Here is a 22,688-nt window from a genome sequence, read left to right as displayed (position 1 = left end):
TAGTTCAATATATAAAAGGAATCATATCAAAAAGTAAAGAACAAAATTGCTGAAATATTTTTATTCAACATAATTGGGACAAAAATGTTACATTTGCTTAGCAATTATTATATAAAATTAATTTAGTCATTTTCTGACGAATAGTAGAGGATCCCCATGAAGTTCATCATTCATTAATTTTGATTGATGGAACATTCTACACTAGCCCTAGTGCACTCTTCATGGTCGAAATAAATACTAAAGCGAATGTCTTTCGATGGTGAAAAAGAATGTTGGTATCATCAATTTCCAATGATTCTAAATATTCTATAGTTTCACTGAAAATTTCCTCAACATACCTCAGGGAAAAAGATCTAATTGGAGCTTTAAACCCTCTCCGAACAGATTTCTAGAATTAAGAATGTCAAACACTATCAATTTTTCTAATGAATTCAACGGTAGTGGCACTATCTTCAAATTGTAAGTTCTTACATTTGTTATCAAGAAATTCCATAGCATCTGCTACCCCATTACTCATTGTTTGAGTAGCTAATCTGACATTCATAATTCTATTTCTACAATTGATATGCTGAGATGAAAGGGAATTAGCCAACCTTAGACCTTCCTCCATTTGAACTTTTTCTAATTCCTTGACAAACTGCCAAGAAATGTTTCTTGTGGGGGACTGCAAATTTTTTTTTGCAAATGTATTTCTACGGATACCAGTTTTTCCTTCCTGTAGCTTTGGTCCAAAGGTATAAAGTAAAAGGTTTTCAGAGAGGGAACCTAAAAAAATGAAAAACATAAGGCATAATTCCTAATTATTTACTGCTTCTCTCCTTTTGTGGATTCTCACTTCTGTAAAACTGTTCAGGATGGATTGGTTTATGTGATACCAACACTTCACATAAAAAATATTATATTATATTTATGTCCCCTGCATTATGGCATCTGTTTCCAACACAATACTGGACCATTGTTGTTATGAAATTCTTCTTATTCAAAATGTTTTTTGTTACTGCAAAAACCACTTTTGTAACTCTGGGAAACACATAGACTTAAAAAACACTCACCAAAAAACTATATTTAAGCTTTGAAAAAGCACAAGAAATTCTGTTCAACAGCTAACTTGACTTGATATATAGACATTTTTCGAGTTTCTTAGGAATGTAAATCGGAAGTATATGGCTTCTAAACAATTTATCACCATGATTTTTACTAAAATACTGACAAAAAGACATTAAACAATGTAATTTAAAATTTATCTACGAAAATGACATTTAAATTTAGGTTATAATAGTGTAAACAAAAACACGCTAGAGAGAGAAAGGTTGCTCTACTTCTTCCCTCTCTCTCGAGTCTCTCGGTCACAATTTTCGACGAATTTTGCTACCTACGAAGCCATTCCAGTTCCCATAGAGTTCAATGACATTAGGTTATTGAACTCCATTGAACTCTATGGAGTTCAATCAAAGATATGTGTGTAATATCTTTGAGTTCAATGCATTAGGTCTATGGTTCTAACTCTATGGTGGTTATCATTTGAGGTTATTTAATGTTCTGTGACACAGACCAAAGAGGAACTGCCTCTTCTTTTTTCTTTTAGTATGTTCAGTACGACCGAATGAGCCTGCTACCAAGCAGGTTTCAGCAATTCCAATGCTCAGTTCGATTTTTTTATAAAAGAGAAACTTTTGAACAGATAACTCAAGATTATAAATTAGGATTTTTGCATCAAAGCTCCTCTGAGACCAAAGACAAAGACACCTCTTACCCACAGAACCTAGGTTAGGTTGTCAGTGTCTTCGGTGTTTGAGATGGTATATTCTGTGATTGGGAGTCCCCGACGTCTTAATCTTGAAAATAAAACTATGGTAAAAATCTGATGAAATATTTCATAAGAATAAAGGTGTTTTTGTCTTGAACATAGGTATGTTATTTTGGATCTCATCAGCTGAGGAGAAGAGATTTTTTACTTCATCTCTCAAAACACATTTGTGAACTAGGACTTCCTTCTGTTTTCTCAAACAATATTCTGTCCTATTTTTCAGCAAAATGGACGAGCAAGTTGAATTCACTCCTAGAAATTATCAAGTAGCATTGTTTAATGAATGTCTTAAAGGTAACACCATAATTTTTTTACCTACCGGAGCTGGTAAAACCTTCATTGCTATAATGGTAATGAAAAAAATGGGTGGAGATTTGATTGGGTAAAAACCTCTTTAATTAATTGAAATTCTGTCTATGAAGGGTCTCAGACATTAATCTACAGACAAAGTAATGAACATATCACTTTGTCTAACTGAGTTTTTTTTAGTGAAAAGCATAAAGTAAGCATTATTTTGGTGAACACTGTTGCCCTTGTTGATCAGCATGTTAAATATGTTAAGAAGCATACTCCCTTTCAATGTGGAGGTTATTCAGGTGAAATGAATGTAGATTTTTGGAGCCCTGGTATGTGGCATAGAGAATTTGAAAAAAATCAAGTGTTGATTATGACAAGTGAGATATTCGCAGGTAGGTAGATGAGATATATCCAATATTTGTTTAAATGATTTCAAATTTATACAGCAATTGTCCGAGGCAAAATATTTGATCCTAGTAAAGTGAACCTTTTAATTTTTGATGAGTGCCACCATGCTGTCAATGACCATTCTATGAGAGTTTTAATGGAAGCCTTTTATGATTTAACATCTCCCCCGAAAATATTGGGATTAACTGCCACTTTATTGAATGGTAATTGTAAACCCCATAAAGTTATGGAAGAAGTAAGATCACTTGAGGTAACATTTAAAAGTAAAATTGCTACAGTTGATGGATTAGAAGTAGTGGTAGGGTAAGTATATAATTTATTCATACTGATGGATTTTTCCTACTATACTTTATTTGAAAGGAATTGGTAACTTACTTAAATTTCAGATATGCAACTAATCCAGAAGAACATTTTGCTTTTTTTGCTCCTTATAATACTTCGGAAATAGAGAATGAATGCTTGAATTTTATTGATGAGCAGATAAGAATTGTCGAATTGCTGAATTTGAAAAGTAAGAAAGATGAGGAACGATCAATAAATAAGAACCTGAAGGTTTTAGAACCAGTCGATGATAAAAAGAAGTTACTCAATCTGATGAAAGATATTCAGTTTCATATACGTATGTTTGGGATTTATGGAGGGAAAATTGCCTGTCATGTGGGTAACATCTTGTTGACCAGAATCCTATATAGTTGCAGTGATGTGAAATTGGCTTATGCTGTACAGTAAGTGTTTACTAAAGTCATATTTCCCCCGAGTTGCTTCAGACAGTTGAGAATCTCTTGTGAGATGATGGATCTACTTTATTGGCAGATACATATTTTATTGGTACATTAACCTTTTTGGCAAATGGACCTTATCGAATTGAAAAACAAATTTAGTATAGATGTTGAAAGAAAAAACCGAAAGATGAAACTTAGTCAAAAATTACTCTTAAAAGGCGCGTTCGGCCAGTATACTATAACTTTTTGTTCCGAGCCGATAGATAGAGAGGAATGATCGTCAGGCCAATACCTGTCTCTTTTTTGATGACAGACGTGAATGTGGACCAATCAAAATTCTAGAAAAAGACAATTAGCTGGCCTTATGTTCAGTTTCTCCCTGTCACTTATTTGATGGTATTTCATACACAGATGGAAAGGGAATGGTCCATGTCTCTATGTCTATGGTCTGGAAATATAGGTTAGGTTGGCAGCGATCACAGAGCGGGTTATTCTTCGATTTTGCTCATGGAATACTGATTTTGGCCTCGGTACTTATGAAAATAATTTTATTATGTGACATCTTTTCAACCGTTGATATTTTTTCATTTTATCCACAAAATTCAGAAGTCCTCGAATGTGAATTTCTTCAATTTCAGGTCTATTCAGACATGCTTGGGGGGGATAGCCAACTATTTCAAGATGGCAATGAAAGATTGCAAAAAAGAAAAGAACCGTATTTCCAAGTTTTCTAGCCCTAAAGTTATGAAGTTGTTTGAAGTACTCAAGGACTTTAGGGAAAGGTCGGATGAGGAACTTTGCGGATTGGTTTTTGTTGAAAGGAGATCAACTGCCAAAGTATTACATTATGTTCTGAAAGCTTTGAGTGAAAACGATCCAGATTTTGATTTCATCAAATCAGATTTCATTGTTGGGGCCAGCAATAATGTAACGCTTTCTTTAGAAAATATGTATATTTCAAAAAAGAACAAAGAAGTTCTGAGTCGGTTCGTCAATAAGGAGACTAATTTGCTTTGCACTTCTCAAGTACTGGAGGAGGGCATCGACATACCGAAATGCACGATGGTGTGCAAGTTCGACGTTCCTAAAGATTACAGATCTTACATACAATCCAAAGGTAGGGCGAGGCACAAGAAGAGCCATTACTATATAATGGTGCCTAAGGATAATGCTATGGAAAAATTTCGCAGCAGATATGAAGAATATGGATCTGTTGAGAAAACTCTTAATGATGTAAGCATAATGAGTAAATGCATGTTTATTTTGTATTGTTTGTATCGATTTATGGCTGCTTCTTTTGTTGCCACTTTACTTTAGTGGCCATTCAGTGAAATTTCCTTTATATTTGAAGTTTCTCATTGGGAAAAATGACGAGAGGGAAGTGCCTTCTGATAAGGAAATCAAAGAAATGCGTGGCAACCAACGTCTGAAACCATTTTATGTGGACGGACCCGGTTCTGCTTATGTGGATCCTGTCTCCGCTGTTTCCCTACTGACCCGTTACTGTCAGACACTTCAGTCAGATCGATATTCCGTATATTCCCCTGAATGGTATTATGAGGATGTCCCTGGGGGTGCTCAAGTGACAGTTGTATTGCCAACAGTTTGTCCAATAAAAGAACCAATACAGGTAAGTTCTTCACACTTTCTGAAATTCTCGTTATAGGCAATTATAACCCTGATATTATTTAATCGTCAGCTTGACTACTCAAGGCGATTTTTTGTTCACGACTGATCTTATGTACACTGCGCAAAAAAATTAACGCACATCCTGAAAATCTCAATTTTAATGAAAGTTAACTCTACATTGACTTAATAACTTATTTTTTATGTTCTCTCGGGAAGGTTTTGAACGAAACAAGACACATTAAATGGAAGAAACATTCAGGATTTCACCGAATCTTATGTGAAAAAAGAGAAATGAACAATTTTCAAAATACTGAAATGCTGATAAGTGATTTAATACTTGGTATTTCCACCCCTTGCGTTAATTACAGCTCGGCAACGACGGTTCATACACAAAATGAGTGATCTTGAAATGTTCTGATCTAATCCTTCCCAGATTTCTCCGAGTTGGATTCCTAAGTCATTAAGAGTAGCTGGATGATTTTCTGAACTTCTCAGCCTTCTATTGAGGTTGACCCAAACCTGGTCAATCGGATTGAGATCTGGACTTCTTGCTGGCCATTCCATTCGAAAGACTTCAACCTCTTCCATAAAAATGAAATTTTCACCAATGTATGGGGCAAATGGCACTACATGCTCTTCAAGAATGTTCCTTATATACTTATCAGCATTCATAGCTCCATTATCAACGACCACTAGGTCTGTGCGAGCAGTCAAAGATATTCCACCTCATACCATAATCGATCCTCCCCCGAAACCAGTAGTATTCAGGAAATTGCCTTGAGCATATCTTTCATGTGGACGTCTGTATACAAGGGAACGTCGATCACAATGGTAGAGGGAGAATCTAGACGCATCTGTGAAGAGAACTCTTTCCCAATCGGCCTCTTCCCAATGGATATGCTCTCTCGCAAAATCCAAACGCGCCCTTCGATGGGCTGGGGTAAGAGCTAGGCTTCTTGCCGCGACACGAGGCCTTAAATCATATTCTCTGAGGCGATTTCTTATTGTCTGAGTGCTAATTTGCACCTCATGAGTTTGCTCAAGCTGAATTTGAAGGAGGCGAGCGGTTGCAAACCGTTGTCTCAACGAAGAAACTCTCAAGTAACGTTCTTGAATGGCAGTTGTTACCCGTGGTCTACCCTGTCCTGGTCTTCGGACATTCATACCAGTCTCCCTGAATCGCTGCAACATTCTGGACACACTTGTATGGGAAACTCCAAACCTTTCTGCAATTCTTGTGTATGTCCACCCTTTTTCTCGCAAAACTACAGCTTGGACACATTCCTCTTGGGTCAAATTGCGTGTTTCGCGTTGCATAGCGATCGAATGTAGAAAATCAAACGAAAGAAAAACTATTGATCACTAGAATTGATTGAGAACAACTGATTTTAGAATGGAGCCAATACGTTCAAAATCTGATAATATCATCTTTTTTTATTCCTGCTGGGAAAAAACATCTGTATTGAAGAAAACCGTTGAAAGTGGATAACATATGCATGCATAATTCTGATAAAAATAATTATTGAGAACAGCTTCAGTTGTAGAATAAATTTGAGATTTCCATAATGTGCGTTAATTTTTTTGCGCAGTGTATTTTGACAAAATCTATAATGCGACGTTATACAACAAATATTGTAGCAAATTAGTTGAAGATTCCTCACCTAAACAACCTTTCAATCAAAATTATAGGGAATCACAATGAGAACCAAAAAAATGGCAAAGCGGGCAGCGGCATACGTAGCATGTATCCAATTATATTATTGTGGTGAACTGGACCAAAGTTTACTGCCTAGACAGAGGATTCTGGAGGAAACAGATATTTCTTTCTTATTCGAACACTACCCCCAGATAAAGGAGGTTAATGCTGGATTGAAGAAGACCAGACTCCACGATTTACAGGTTAGAAAGAAACTGGAATTTTTTTTTTCGTGGGTCATCGAAAAAATCTTTGCAGTTGCCCAGAGCGATTCGTGGAAGGATAACGCCGAAAGAGGAAGTTTACCTGCACATTATTAACATAAGACCTCTTTTTACGATAGGGGAGGATGAAACGAAATTTTTGACGACAGATCTCACTTACGGTTTCATTACTCCCAATTTTTTGCCAAACACTTGTGGTTTTCCACTTTTCATCAAGAATGGAACTATTAGAATTTCCATACGGAACAACGTGAAAACTATTTGGTTATCTGATGAAGAAATTTGGGCGATCAAGAAATTTCATTTTATGGTTTTCGATGACGTCTTGAAGGTTCTAAGCGAGTGCTTCATCATGGACCACTCTGAGAACGCGGAGTCGCTATTTTTGGTTCCTGTGAGCAAAAGTAAATCAGACATTGATTACGGGATTTTAGAGGCGAACCAAGAGATGAAATGCATAGAATACGACACAGAGATACAGAAATCCAAGATTGTTGTTAATACAGACACCTATCTCAATAAAATAGTCTATCCTCGATACAGGTCACAGGTATCAGTAAGTACATAAAAAGTCATATCAACTGAAATACATTGCAGAGCAGAAGGAATGGGAATTTACCTAATAGTTGGGGAGCCGAAGAGGGAAACTCGGGATTTACTCGAGCGTGTCAGATTAATATAAGGGGACATACCTTGGACCCTGTAGGTACCTCTACCAAAAATTAGACCTGTATATAGGGGGAATTGTCTGGGACAGCCTGTCAGAATAGTGAAAAAAAGCGATCATTGTACATTCTCGAGCCTGTCAGATTAGGATATATGTGGTTAATTACATGTTGAAAAGTATATATTCTCTTAATCTGACAATTTAAGCTTGTCGAAAATGTGTGGGGAGGCGCCAAAGTTGCAAAAAAAAGTCACGTGTACCTTCTCGAGCGCGGTGGCGTTTTTTCTTATTTTGAAGTTAATGATTCAAGAATAACGGAAAAAATATAATCAGTCAGTTTTAGCGGGCCGAAACAATAAAAATTGGCCATGAAGGTCACAAAAATCAGTTTTTTTGAATTATCTCATTCCCTGGGCTTCAAATCTTTTTCGCATTCATTATGAAAGTTGTAAAGCATAGCATTTTCTACAAATTTTGTTCCAAGCAATTTTTTCTACCTTCAAACGTTTTTAAGATATATGGCGATTAATGCGAGGTGTTTAGCGATACATGCTGAAGCAAAAATTCACTCGTTGGAAAATAGTACATTCTAAGGTTCAGTCACAGACAACACTAAAATTTTCGTGACTAATTTCGTAATTGTCATCATAGAAATACCTTGTCATTTTGACAATTGTAGATTAGATTGGGATTCTACATTGACCTTGCCCTTTCGCATGTGTGGCTAAGCTTCTCGCCCTTATCGCCCTCTAACTCGAGAACGGTTGAGAGTATATAAAATTGCTTCAGAGAAAAGTTGTGTAGAATTTTATTATCTACAACTTTCATTATGAATACAAAAACGATTAGAGGTACAGGGAAGAAATATTCGAAAAAAAGGGATTTTTATCATCTTCAAAGTGTCAGATTAAGAAAAACCCCCCTGATTAGTGTCAGATTAATGGGTCAACACGTCTACAACACCCAGATTAACCATCTGTATGAAAATCTGACCCGCTCGAGTATGTACAAGTAACAATTTTTTTTAACATTTTCAAAGGACCACTGTGACCTTGCTTCACGCCCAAATTGTCAGTCCCTTGAAAAGTAGCTTCCGTTGGGTCCAATTAACATATCCTCCAAAAATCTGACACGCTGGAATTTTTTTTTACCATTTTCAACTCTTCCGTACGGCCAGTCCCACCTCGTAAACTGTCAGATAAGCTTGAATTAATTATTAGAGACACGTAGAGCATATACAGTATCTTAATCTGACACGCTCGAGTATGTACACCTGACGATTTTTTTTTACATCTTTGAGACCCTGCAGACGCTTTCCCCACCGCTGAAAGTGCATACATCATAGAACCTTTTTTTCTTTCTACCATCTAATCTTCGAAATCCATTAGGTCTCCACGACGCTCGAGTAAATCCCGATTTAACATCGTGGCTCCCCAACTATAACACTTTAGAAATAGGGCACTCTAATACACCGAGAATAAGTAATTACTGATTCTATTCTGACAAGTGAAGTGTAGTGGAATTACATATCATTCGATTCCTATTTCTTGGGTCGGCATTGCCGATACTGCCGTCGCTGACAAGTCCAAACAGGCGTTATCCTGTTTATAATTTTCCCCCTTTGTTTTGTTTATTTGGATTGATTTAATTGCCCAAGTTCTACTATCTGAGGTAAAGCCCGTTCCTTCTTTTGCACCATTTTAACGTGACAGACGACGTCAGATAACTCCTTACAATTTTAGGATTACTTGGTAGTAGCCGTGTGTGCAGATAAAAATCCGGAAAGTGACTTTCCTAATAACGAGTACGTAGATTTTTGCGATTATTACCTTCAGAAGTATAATGAAGTAATTATTAACAAAAGTCAACCTTTGCTGTTGGTTAAAGGAATTTCTCAAGGTAAGAATCTATACAAACCAGTTGGTACAGAGAAGAAAAGAAAATGGGACGACAAATACACAAGTGACACACTTGAATATTTGATACCAGAGATGTTGGGCAAGAGAGAGTTCCCTGCAGAACTGTGGATACAAGGTAAACAATATTTATTGAATTATCTTGATTATATATGATCTGCCAAATATCGGCCTTCTGCCCTAAGTTCGTCTCATCCAACATACTTTACAATCACAATACGGCAACATTTCATGAAAGTAACTACACTGCGCAAAAAATTTAACGCACATTCTGAAAATCTCAATTTTAATGAAAGTTAACTCTACATTGACTTTATAACTTATTTTTTATGTTCTCTCGGGAAGGTTTTGAACGAAACAAGACACATTAAATGGAAGAAAAATTCAGGATTTCACCGAATCTTACGTGAAAGAAGAGAAATGAACAATTTTCAAAATACTGAAATGCTGATAAGTGATTTAATACTTGGTATTTCCACCCCTCGCGTTAATTACAGCTCGGCAACGACGGTTCATACTCAAAATGAGTGATCTTGAAATGTTCTGATCTAATCCTTCCCAGATTTCTCCGAGTTGGATTCCTAAGTAGCTGGATAATTTTCTGAACTTTTCAGCCTTCTTTTGAGGTTGAACCAAACCTGCTCAATCGGATTGAGATCTGGACTTCTTGCTGGCCATTCCATTCGAGAGACTTCAACCTCTTCAAGGTACTCCTGAACGATGCGCGCACGATGGGGTCTGGCATTATCGTCCATAAAAATGAAATTTTCACCAATGTATGGGGCAAATGGCACTACATGCTCTTCAAGAATGTTCCTTATATACTTATCAGCATTCATAGCTCCATTATCAACGACCACTAGGTCTGTGCGAGCAGTCAAAGATATTCCACCCCATACCATAATCGATCCTCCCCCGAAACCAGTAGTATTCAGGAAATTGCACTGAGCATATCTTTCATGTGGACGTCTGTATACAAGGGAACGTCGATCACAATGGTAGAGGCAGAATCTAGACTCATCTGTGAAGAGAACTCTTTCCCAATCGGCCTCTTCCCAATAGATTTGCTCTCTCGCAAAATCCAAACACGCCCTTCGATGGGCTGGGGTAAGAGCTGGGTCTCTTGCCTTGAATCATATTTTCTGAGGCGATTTCTTATTGTCTGAGTGCTAATTTGCACCTCATGAGTTTGCTCAAGGTGAATTTGAAGGAGGCGAGCGGTTGCAAACCGTTGTATCAACGAAGAAACTCCCAAGTAACGTTCTTGAATGGCAGTTGTTACCCGTGGTCTACCCTGTCCTGGTCTTCGGACATTCATAATTCATACCTGTCTCCCTGAATCGCTGCAACATTTTAGACACACTTTTATGGGAAACTCCAAACCTTTCTGCAATTCTTGTGTATGTCCACCCTTCTCCTCGCAAAACTACCGCTTGGGCACATTCCTCTTGGGTCAAATTGCGTGTTTTGCTTTGCATAGCGATCGGGTGTGGAAAATCAAACGAAAGAAAAACTATTGATCACTAGAATTGATCGAGAACAACTGATTTTAGAATGGAACCAATACATTCAAAATCTGATAATATCATCTTTTTTTATTCCTGCTGGGAAAAAACATCTGTATTGAAGAAAACCGTTGAAAGTGGATAACATATGCATGCATAATTCTGATAAAAATAATTATCAACAACCTTCAGTTGTAGAATAAATTTGAGATTTCCATAATGTGCGTAAATTTTTTTGCGCAGTGTAGTACAATAATGTATTTCGGTTGAATTTTTTGTTTGAGGATTTCTCGAATTTTTTCTCCCTTTGTAGGTAGACTTCTCCCTTGCATTTTGTACAGGTTGACGTACATGTTGCGCGTGGAATCTTTGTTGAAGAAAATTGGGCGAGAGTGTGGATTCCGCATCAATAATCACGTCCTTGAAGATTTAAAAGTTAACTACGATCTTCTTAAATACAAAGCGTATTTGGGTGATAAGGAAAATACGACACCTCTAGTAAAGAACTTCGAGAAGTCTGAAAGGGTTCGAGCCTTGCCCCCTGCTCTGATACCTTCCGGAGATAATTTCAAAATTGAATCGTTGGAGGAGTCCAGGTATCCGTGGAAGGATATCGACGAACCGAAGGACATTGAACGGAATTTAGATGTTACGTCTTTAGATATCTATGCTTACTGCCAATTTGTCAACCAGTCTGTGACGCAGGAACAAAGAAAAGAAGTTTACAGTAGTCCCAAAAGGTACAACTATCCTGCCCTAACCTACCAAAAAGATTATGTCTACAAGACCATCAAAATGCTCTTTGTAAGTGATTTTTTAGATTTCACTCTTGTCATATTAATTTATTCAATCGAAGTCTTATAAAACACTTTAAAATGTATCGGTTTTGACGAAAATCGGGAAAGCAATTAAGAACTTTATTCTTCAGGATAACAATTCTGGTATCGTCGAGCTTGCCGATATGTATGAGGCGATGACAACGTCGAAAGCTAACGATATTGTGAGTCTGGAACGTTCTGAGACTCTGGGCGATTCGTTTTTGAAATTCATCACCTCACATTATATAACCATCCGGTTCCCACACTTCGATGAGGGCAGAGCTACCCAGTTGAAGGGTCGTATGGTCAGCAATAAGAACCTGTTCTATTTAGCTGCGAAGCACAACATCGGGGGTATCATTAGAAATAGGGAACTTCGCTTGAACAACGGTTGGATACCCCCTGGTTTTTGTATCCCGGAAAAAGTCAGGCAAGATATTTGTGATAAGGTTAGTCTCATTGTTGAAATTCTTTCTTGTTGATTCGATAAGTTATTCACTATTGACCACAAAGACTTTTTGAGTTACTCACCGGGTTATTTCACTTTTATGTTATAGGTTGTCTCGCCGATGATTCTGCATTCTCTGAGGTTCAAGAAAGATGGAAGGTTATCTGGTACCCCCAACTATGTTGATTTCGCAGCGGAGCGAAACCAATACTATGAAAATAACGTGGATGATGAAAATAATGCTTTCGATGACATAGATCATTATTTGAAGAAACAATTGTTGAAGGATAAATGTGTAGCTGATGCCGTTGAAGCTATATTCGGAACTTATCTGCTAAACACTGGATTCGATGGTAAGGGAGGAAGAGGAAGGTTGGTTTCCATTCAAATCGTGAAATCAAAATCATTTTGCAACTACCTTCAGTGGTTCACCTATGGGCCAGTATATGTATATACATCTGTGCTCCAGATGTGACAGCAGGCATAGAAAGTGACAGAGCAAAGAAGGGATGTCACAAATTTAGTTGATGACACGTTCGCAAGTGCATAGAGACCAAAGAATACTCTATAGAAATAGTGTGCGGTCTGTGTGTCTCAATTCATTTCATTTCAGGTTGCCTTAAGGTGGTGCAATGGATGGGCGTCATACCATTATCTGAGAATATGACCGAATTGTTGAAACGCCCCGTGCCGTCGCCAGCCCTATTGCCGGACGTGAAACTGGAAAATATAAAAATTCATCTACCGCTCTACGCGAAAATCGAGGAAATTCTTGGTTATACTTTCAGGAACAGAGCGTACCTCCTGCAAGCCTTCACCCACCCATCGTACACGCCCAACAGGGTGACCCTGAGCTACGAAAAGTTGGAGTTCTTGGGCGACGCCGTGCTGGACTTCCTAGTCACCTGTTTCATCTTCGAGACGTGCCCACGCATGACGCCCGGCGACCTGACGGACCTCAGATCGGCACTCGTCAACAACCATACCTTCGGCAGTTTTGTCGTTAGGTTAGGTCTGCAGAAATACCTGCTGCTGTTGAATAACACGTTGCAACATTACATCGACAACTTCGTGGATTTCTTCGCCAGGAAAGATTTCGTCATCGACGACACAGTTCTGATTTTAATGGACGAGGACGATTTGAAAATGGCCGAATACGTTGACGTACCGAAGGTGAGTCGATATTTTCAGGTTAGGAGCAAGGATAGGCGACATCTGTGACGACTGGAAGGTTTTCATCTGTGAGACATCTTATGATCTTATGCAAGATGCATAGACTTATTAACTCTATGCATCCAACCATAGAAATAGAGTCTATGCATCCAACATAGAGATGTATCTTGTCGATAGTTGTCATTGCTGAAAACTACTTCTGGCGCATTGATAACATAATTTTTTTTGTGGAAAAAGGTTTTTTCAGTGACAATATTCGTATTTCAGGCTTTAGGTGATTTATTCGAGGCAATAGCTGGAGCAATATTTCTGGATAGCAATTATTCTCTTGAAACAGTTTGGAAGGTGTTCAATCCATTTATGTGGAAAGAGATCGATTCGTTCTGCAACAACGTCCCTAAGAACGTAGTGAGGCAGCTTTATGAGAAAGATGTTTTTCCAGTATTTGGGTAAGTTGAGAACCGAAAATTTTACACTTTTCAGCAAATCTGACGAAAAACTACCTCTATGATCATAAAAATGTCATTGAAGAGGAAATCGCTTTAAACTATCTATCGATTCCTCTATGGTTCCGTCTGACATACATAGAAAAATCCAATGCAGTTGTCAAACTCTATGGAGAAAATTTAATTTTTTTTTCAGAGATGCTGTAGTAACTGAAAATGGAAACGTGGAGGTGAGGCTGGATTTCCTTTCCGAGGGTAGACCTAAGCATGTATATGGGTTTGGGTCTAATAAAGCACAAGCGAAGAAAGCGGCTGCTAAAATAGCTCTGAGGAACCTGTGAATGTTCACAGATTGACGATGTGTGACTGTGAAAAGACGGTCTAACAAGAAAACTTGTTCGATTCTCGTCCGGCATTTTCTTCAAAGGACTGTGATGTTTGAAAATAGTTCTTTCTTTATTCATTTACAGTTTCGTTGAACAAACTTTCATTTGGCTTTATAAAAATATTAACAGCTTATTATTATTATTATCACCTTTTGAAGAGTAAACCAGGATTAGCTGTACTGGATTCGACCGATCAAAAACATAATGATTTGGGTATATTCATTGTTTATTTGTGATTTCACCATGCAACAAAATAATTTAGGATTTCTAAATGTTGATTTCTAGTTTTGTCTTCAGTAAGGTGCATCGGGATTAGGGATAAGTCCACTTCATAACATAAAAATAATTTTTTCAATAAGATGTCTGAACCGTTTTATACAGTTATATTTTATACTATATAGTTATACAATTATGTAATTTTTATTATCTAAAGTATTTAATAAATGTTGAATTGATATTGGCGTAGTTATTTTCACAAGTGGGTAAGGGTCCATTGAAAAATTGAAAGGCGATAAATCTGGTGATTGTGCCGACCGTGGAAGATAATGCTTGAAGAAGGACGTTTCAACGCAACGCGCAGTGAATGTTTCTTCCTTAAACCACATACATAAGAAACAATTCATGCAAGTTTCACAGAAAAAAATAATAACCAAATACCAAATAATTAGAAAGGACCAGTAATTGTATTTAGAAAATTCAAGATTGCAGAGTCTTTCAAATCTGCTAGTTCCTCCAAACCATATGCCCTTAAAGAAAGCCCTCCCTTTATCCACGCTATGTCGAGTAAACACTAAACACTCGCATGAAAAAAACTGAGGTTTCGGAATTTCTTTGAAATATTCTCTATACCATGAAACGACACGTTGTTCAAATATTTGTTGGGCAAATAATCTTCAAATGCCATCTTCGCTGAATTCATAGACCTGTAAAAATATCAAACATCGTCATATACCATTGCGGGAATTCATTCTCTCTCAGGAATACTAATTAGCCGCTTTAGATCCTTCTTCCTGAATTTATCTAAATTTTATCAGCGCAACTTTCAATAATAATCCACGAATGCTTGCTCAATCTACTCGCAGAAAAATGTTATCTTCGTGTGTGAAAAGTTCTCCGGGTTGGCTTCTGTTCGCGTTATTAACATCTGTGGATGTTAGCGAGGTAAGTTAAATCTATTATGAAGGAATTAAGATTCCGAACTGGAAGAAGGTCTGAAGATGGAAGCAGATCGCTATAGTAAATTGTTTTCCACATCAATGTTTTCCCTGTATTGACTGATTTAAATGAAATTAAATGCTTACCAACTTAAAATTTCGAAATTTGTATGAGAAAATCTTGTTTGAACCCAGAGGAGGATCAAATACCTACCCGATGATTTTATGGAAAGAGTCTTTATGCTGCTCATACAGCATCTTTGGTTTCATTATAGTGTTCTACGAGCTATAAGGTGTGTATTATTTCATAAAATATTATCGAACAATTATTTATCATTCCGATTACTCATTCAAGGAAAGAAATAGGTATCTTTCTTGCGGTTTGCCATATACAGGGCGAGTCACTAACTTAGAATAAATTCAGTCACTGAACGACAGTCTTTTTGTTGTAAATATGTAATATTGTGTTTTAAATTGACTGCGTTCTTTTTGATGTGAGATAATATTTTACAGCTACCTATCCTTTTGTAAGTAAGGCAGACAACAAAATTTCCGAAATCCAAATTACGATGAGGTATCATAATGATCGTTTCCTAAAGGTCGAATAGCTTATCAGTAATTGATAAAAATACAAATAGGGAGGTCATTCATGATGAAATTATATATGAGTGGTACTATTTTGAAGAAAAATGCTCGAACATCACGTCAATTTTCATTTTGAAGTAGCTGACCGGCAGACGTTGTGTCCTCTGTCATAGTAGGGAATATTCAATAATTGGAAGTAGAATGAGAGATCGAAAAGAACCGAAAAAAAAATTCACTTAAAACTTTTATTGAAAAAAATTAATTAAGTGCATTATGTACATTTTCATTCAAACTGAACATCGACTTCCTATTGCAGTGCCTTTTTGTAAACATTTTTCGTTTTTGAAGGAGGACAGACTACCCAACATACACCTGCGCGCGAAGTTTGAATTTCGTTTAGTTTTCTTGATTTTCCCAGTTTCCTCGCCAACTTTTTAAATTTTGCTTCTGTAAGAACCTTCTACATAGCATGAGGAAGGTTTCAAATAAAAAATGAATAATATCTATTCAGCCGTTTTTAAGTGACGTTGTGACAAAGCAAAACCAGGCACCTTTTTTATTCATAAAAGAAGATTATGCAGCTTTTCATGTACAATGTTCATTATGCATCTTCTACAGGGTTTGATGTGGCAGTTGAGTATTTTTAAATGGCAACCCTATAGCTTTTATTGTGCACGAATCAGAAACGTCCTGTAGGCCTTTGTCTAGAAATGCTTCTTTTCCAAGATACTGGGCGTTACATGTTTTGCAACAACAGTAAGAGTTATGTTTTTGAAAGAGTTCGGAGAAGACTGGACTCATGTCACTGGAAACGGTCATTTTGATCAATTCTTGTGAGTTGAAGAGCTGTAGTTGCTGAAGTTAAGAGGAATTCAACTTGAATAATCACCCTAACAGTTTTAAACAAATCTCGTTTGAATATCTCGAGCTGTTTCGAAAATATCCAAGAATTATTTATTTGGAAACAAGCAATTCTGGACATAGGCCTGATGATAAGAAGCTTTCCAACTTCAAATAACTCAGAGGGCAATACCTGAATTTGTTTTCAATGTTTGTGAAACACTCCTGCATAGGTCATTCAAGAATATAAACTGATGTCGAACCTTGAAATTTCTTCAGAGCATCGTCATCAAAACACAGAATGGTTTGATCAGGGGTAAGACAGGATATACAGTAGATAGAAACAGAACGTACTACGCCTTCCAAGGAATTCCTTATGCCAAACCTCCTGTTGGAAATTTGCGTTTTCAGGTTTGTTAGAATCACTCGTAATATCACACGTTCCACACGTATGAAGATCGATTTTTCAGTCTCCACAGCCTGTTGAATATTGGGATGGCGTTTTGACCACCGACACTGATGCACCTCGATGCGTCCAGACAAACAAAGAACAGATTCTGGGAAAAGAAGACTGTTTATACCTCAACGTGTACACACCACAGGTTAGTGAAAAATTATCTAAGGAAAAGCAGTCTCTCATTGGCCATAAATATTGAAGGATATATTGGGGGTGTTCCCCTATATACGAGCAATTTTTTTTCTACCATACATGTTGTAGCTGCCAGATATAACCAAACCCCTCTTGCCTGTGATGGTTTGGATATATGGGGGAGGTTTTGAAGCTGGAACATCAGAATATAACGACACTGCCCCAGATTACCTCTTGGATCAAGATGTTATATTCGTGTCGTTCAATTATAGGCTGGGAATTTTCGGTTTTCTAAGCCTAGGTGATACCACAGTACCCGGTAATAATGGATTGAAAGATCAAAATTTGGCATTGCTCTGGATCAAGCAGAACATCATCAATTTCGGTGGTGATATGGATCAGATAACACTCTTCGGACAAAGTGCTGGATCCGCTTCTGTTTCCTATCATTTACTGGCTCCACATTCCAGAGGTAATCAGCAATACGTTCATTGAATGATCGAGAGACAGTTTTTTCAATGAAAAACATGGGAAATTTGTTTATAATAATATAATTAATAATAAGAGTGATTTTGACCATAATCCATGTATTTTTTGAAAATCAGGGCACATTATTCCCTAGCTCCTACGATTACAGAACTGCTCAGTCATTCAATCTGATTGACATCCTATTAGTAAGAAAAACCCAAATACGAGGATATATTGAAAAATTCTTGGCCTACTATAGAACCAAACAAAATTACAACGTCAAAATATTTTATTACTCAACCTATTCCCCTCTTTGGATACATTTATTACAGCGAACCTGCAACGTCTCTAGACCTTTGAAAAAAAATGTTTCTTCTTGCTCTGCAAACCAGACCCCCACAGCTTTTATTACCTCCTCGTTGGAAGAAAATTTACGACCTTTTAAACTTTCTTTCAGATGAGGAAAGAGATGATAGTCGGATGGAGCCAAATCTGGTGAATAAGGGGGGTGTTCTAGTATAATTCAAACACTAAATCACGAACTTTTTGCATGGCAACATTAGATTTGTGTGCACAGGTTTTGTCCTGCAAAAACAAAACACCTCTGGATAGCTTTCCTCGTCTTTTCTCTTAAATTTTATCCAAAAAATCAATCATGATTACTCCATGACAACCCCAAAAAACTGAAACAAGACCTTTTCCAGCAGATTTTTGGACACGAAACTTCTTAGGTCTTGGAGAACCAGAGTGTCGCCATTCCATCGATTGTTGCTTTGTTCCTGGATCGCAGAAATTTACCTAAGTGTCATCCATAGTAACAATTCGGTTTAAGAAGTCTCTACAACGTTTTCAAATCGAGCACAGATCGATCGCGATGCTTCTACCCTTGCACGGTTTTGGTCAACATTCAAACATTTGGGGATCCATTTTGCAGCAATTTTTCTCATGTCCAAATTGACGTGAACTGAAGCTGAACGCGTTCGTATGAAATATTCAGATATCCGTTTTAGCTCAATTCGAAGGTCTGATAAAATCATGTCATGAACTGCATCGATATTTTCGGGAACTGACACAGAAACTGGCCTTCCCGATCGGTCATTATCTCCAATGTAAAATTTACCTCTTTTGAAGCTTGCAGTTCAATTTTTCACGGTCGCATACGAAGGACATTGAACACCAAGGGTATCAAGCATATCTTAGTAAATCTGCTTACCTCTTAACCCTTTAAAATACAGGTACTTGATGATGGCTCGATACTCCAATTTTTCGATTTTCACAATTTCGGTGGGGACACTTCTAATGAGTTATTATTCGTTGCTATGGTAACTCAATATTTTTTTATGCATGGAACTGGTCTAAGCTAATTATAGATATCAATACATCCTCGTATGATGTGTGGTTATTTTTTCTGCATACTGTTGTTAGGTCTTTTCAATAAGGTGATCATGCAGTCTGGAACTTCGTTCTGCCTTTGGGCATTCTCAAGATCGGGACCTGAAGTTGCCAAGGACTTGGCGAAGGATCTCAACATCAGCACAAACTCATCTTGGGACATTTTATCTGGCTTGAGGAACGTTGAAGCGTACCACCTACAGAAAAAAGCCAAAGACGCTCAGAATGCCGTGAGTATCCAAAGTATTTTGGATCTCTCTTTTCAATAATGGGTTTTTCTTCAGAAATATCTCAAATCTGACCCGAAAGACGGTTTTATTTTCGCTCCAGTAATTGAACCGGATCACCCTGATGCCTTTTTGAATAATAGAAGTTACGAACTGATGCAGACTGGGAATTACTTCAAGGTAACTGCCCTGTTAGGTTACAATTCTTTAGAAGGATGGACGCAAGTATCAAGTGAGTTGAATTTTGTGTATACAGGATATCAGGCATAAAATTGATGTTCCCTCAACCAATAACTCGAAATAAAAACGCTGAAACATGTCAATGGCAATAAAATTAAGAAGTCGATTGTTGGGATAGAAACAATATAGACTATAAACGCATCCCTAGGTCACCCTGTATATATGTAGCGTTTTACCGGTTTTACTCTTGTATTCCTACACTAACTGAGTCATTGCAGGTCTTTTCAGAGTTTATTTGGTAAAATTCGACTTGACACCCTCCTATTTGGTACCCATTGACATGAATATAGTCGATCCAGATGTGAAAAATTCCGTTGGTAAAAAAATTAAATACCAATACTTCGGATTGATGCCAGTCTCCCTGTCCACAAAAGATTTGATGTTGGTGAGTTCATATAGGTAACTACACTGCGCAAAAAAATTAACGCACATTACGGAAATCTCAAATTTATTCTACAACTGAAGGTGTTCTCAATGATAATTATTTTTATCAGAATTATGCATGCATATGTTATCCACTTTCAACGGTTTTCTTCAATACAGATGTTTTTTCCCAGCAGGAATAAAAAAAGATGATATTATCAGATTTTGAATGTATTGGCTCCATTCTAAGATCAGTTGTTCTCGATCAATTCTAGTGATCAATAGTTTTTCTTTCGTTTGATTTTCGAAAACACGCAATTTGACCCAAGAGGAATGTGCCCAAGCGGTAGTTTTGCGAGAAGAAGGGTGGACATACAGAAGAATTGCAGAAAGGTTTGGAGTTTCCCATACAAGTGTGTCCAGAATGTTGCAGCGATTCAGGGAGACAGGTATGAATGTCCGAAGACCAGGACAGGGTAGACCACGGGTAACAACTGCCATTCAAGAACGTTACTTGAGAGTTTCTTCGTTGAGACAACGGTTTGCAACCGCTCGCCTCCTTCAAATTCACCTTGAGCAAACTCATGAGGTGCAAATTAGCACTCAGACAATAAGAAATCACCTCAGAGAATATGATTTAAGGCCTCGTGTCGCGGCAAGAGGCCCAGCTCTTACCCCAGCCAATCGAAGGGCGCGTTTGGATTTTGCGAGAGAGCATATCCATTGGGAAGAGGCCGATTGGGAAAGAGTTCTCTTCATAGATGAGTCTAGATTCTGCCTCTACCATTGTGATCGACGTTCCCTTGTATACAGACGTCCACATGAAAGATATGCTCAGTGCAATTTCCTGAATACTACTGGTTTCGGGGGAGGATCGATTATGGTATGGGGTGGAATATCTTTGACTGCTCGCACAGACCTAGTGGTCGTTGATAATGGAGCTATGAATGCTGATAAGTATATAAGGAACATTCTTGAAGAGCATATAGTGCCATTTGCCCCATACATTGGTGAAAATTTCATTTTTATGGACGATAATGCCAGACCCCATCGTGCGCGCATCGTTCAGGAGTACCTTGAAGAGGTTGAAGTCTCTCGAATGGAATGGCCAGCAAGAAGTCCAGATCTCAATCCGATTGAGCAGGTTTGGGACAACCTCAATAGAAGGCTGAGAAGTTCAGAAAATCATCCAGCTACTCTTAATGACTTAGGAGTCCAACTCGGAGAAATCTGGGAAGGATTAGATCAGAACATTTTAAGATCACTCATTTTGAGTATGAACCGTCGTTGCCGAGCTGTAATTAACGCAAGGGGTGGAAATACCAAGTATTAAATCACTTATCAGCATTTCAGTATTTTGAAAATTGTTCATTTCTCTTCTTTCACATAACATTCGGTGAAATCCTGAATTTTTCTTCCATTTAATGTGTTTTGTTTCGTTCAAAACCTTCCCGAGAGAACATAAAAAATAAGTTATAAAGTCAATGTAGAGTTAACTTTCATTAAAATTGAGATTTTAAGAATGTGCGTTAATTTTTTTGCGCAGTGTATATGTAGGTATATTTTCTTCATCAAATATACTTATTTATTTATTCCCTTATTCTACTTTGATTTTATTCGTTTTTGGTTCATAACTACCAAAAATAATTAAATTTTTTTCAGTATATTAGCGACGATCAGTTTGTCCGACCAATTCAAAAGTTTGCAAAGTTGTTGGCACAACACTCGCCAACATATCTCTATAAATTTCACTATCAGGGAAGTCTTGGGGGAGTTTCTAATAGAACATCTACAGGTGAGTTCAACCATTGAGTATTAAACTTGCTTACGTATAAAATATTCAGCGGTAGATATAAGTATAATATCAAAGAATAATATGACAATATCTACATTTTTCCCTTCTTCCTTATGGACTGATAACACAATTTGTTGGTTTGAATTGTTAGCTATCTCCTACACATTTACCTAGGTACATACAAAAATGTATCTAATTAATGCATGTGAAACTTTCAGGTGTAGCCCATGCTGAAGAGCTGGGTTATCTTTTCAGGAGAGATAACATTAAAGCAACTGCTAGTGATGAACTTACTAGATCCAGAATGATCAAACTTTGGACTAATTTCGCAAAATACGGGTGAGTTGTTGATTTGAATAATTTCAATAAATTCATTGAAAAAACGTTCTTTGGTTTCAGAGATCCAACTCCTGAGAATGACCAACTGTTGCAGAATCAAAGATGGCCGCCTATCTACCCAAATTCTACAATAAATTCATTTAACATCGATGGGAACTTGTCATTGACGAGCAACCCTGATGAAAATGCTGTGATGTTCTGGGATAAATTATATGCTAAATATGGACACCCACCATATGATACATACTGATATCTGTTTGAATAAATTTGAAAAAAAAAACTTTTATCTTGGTTTTATTCGATTGAGTTTCTGAAGGGAATATCTAACGATTCAAAATATACTGGATGCGCCATTTAAAATAAGAAAATAGTCTCTGGTATAACCAGAAGTTGCAGTAGTCTGAAAATATTTTAGGGTGAATAAATTTTGAACAAACAACATGCGGAAAGACTGTGATTAGTTCTCTATAAAAGTCTATAAGAGGCCTTCCACCGAATGAAGAACCAAAGAGAATCTTTGGAAGAACCTATAGAATCTTGCTGATGTCAATCTG

General features: G+C 37.3%; 2 protein-coding genes across 2 annotated transcripts; both read left to right on the top strand.

The window, feature by feature from the left end:
• Positions 1 to 1,760: 1,760 nt before the first annotated feature.
• On the top strand, positions 1,761 to 14,469 carry LOC123314836 (endoribonuclease Dicer). Its single transcript, XM_044900216.1, has 16 exons — positions 1,761 to 1,909; positions 2,031 to 2,189; positions 2,297 to 2,496; positions 2,551 to 2,815; positions 2,899 to 3,237; positions 3,873 to 4,467; positions 4,586 to 4,864; positions 6,553 to 6,762; positions 6,818 to 7,339; positions 9,193 to 9,484; positions 11,185 to 11,675; positions 11,800 to 12,138; positions 12,247 to 12,490; positions 12,751 to 13,310; positions 13,578 to 13,759; positions 13,953 to 14,469. The coding sequence occupies exons 2-16, from the start codon at positions 2,035 to 2,037 to the stop codon at positions 14,095 to 14,097; spliced, it is 4,818 nt and encodes a 1,605-aa protein (XP_044756151.1). The 5' UTR covers positions 1,761 to 1,909; positions 2,031 to 2,034; the 3' UTR covers positions 14,098 to 14,469.
• A 656-nt stretch (positions 14,470 to 15,125) lies between these two features.
• Positions 15,126 to 22,418, top strand: LOC123314799 (juvenile hormone esterase-like). Its single transcript, XM_044900168.1, has 10 exons — positions 15,126 to 15,303; positions 17,001 to 17,132; positions 17,192 to 17,323; positions 17,440 to 17,782; positions 19,204 to 19,400; positions 19,455 to 19,629; positions 19,856 to 20,022; positions 21,663 to 21,795; positions 22,014 to 22,134; positions 22,195 to 22,418. The coding sequence occupies exons 1-10, from the start codon at positions 15,202 to 15,204 to the stop codon at positions 22,382 to 22,384; spliced, it is 1,692 nt and encodes a 563-aa protein (XP_044756103.1). The 5' UTR covers positions 15,126 to 15,201; the 3' UTR covers positions 22,385 to 22,418.
• Positions 22,419 to 22,688: the final 270 nt, after the last annotated feature.

Source organism: Coccinella septempunctata, chromosome 6 (assembly GCF_907165205.1).
Source record: "Coccinella septempunctata chromosome 6, icCocSept1.1, whole genome shotgun sequence".
Lineage (NCBI taxonomy): Eukaryota > Metazoa > Arthropoda > Insecta > Coleoptera > Coccinellidae > Coccinella > Coccinella septempunctata.
This window is presented reverse-complemented; position numbering and strand designations above follow the sequence as displayed.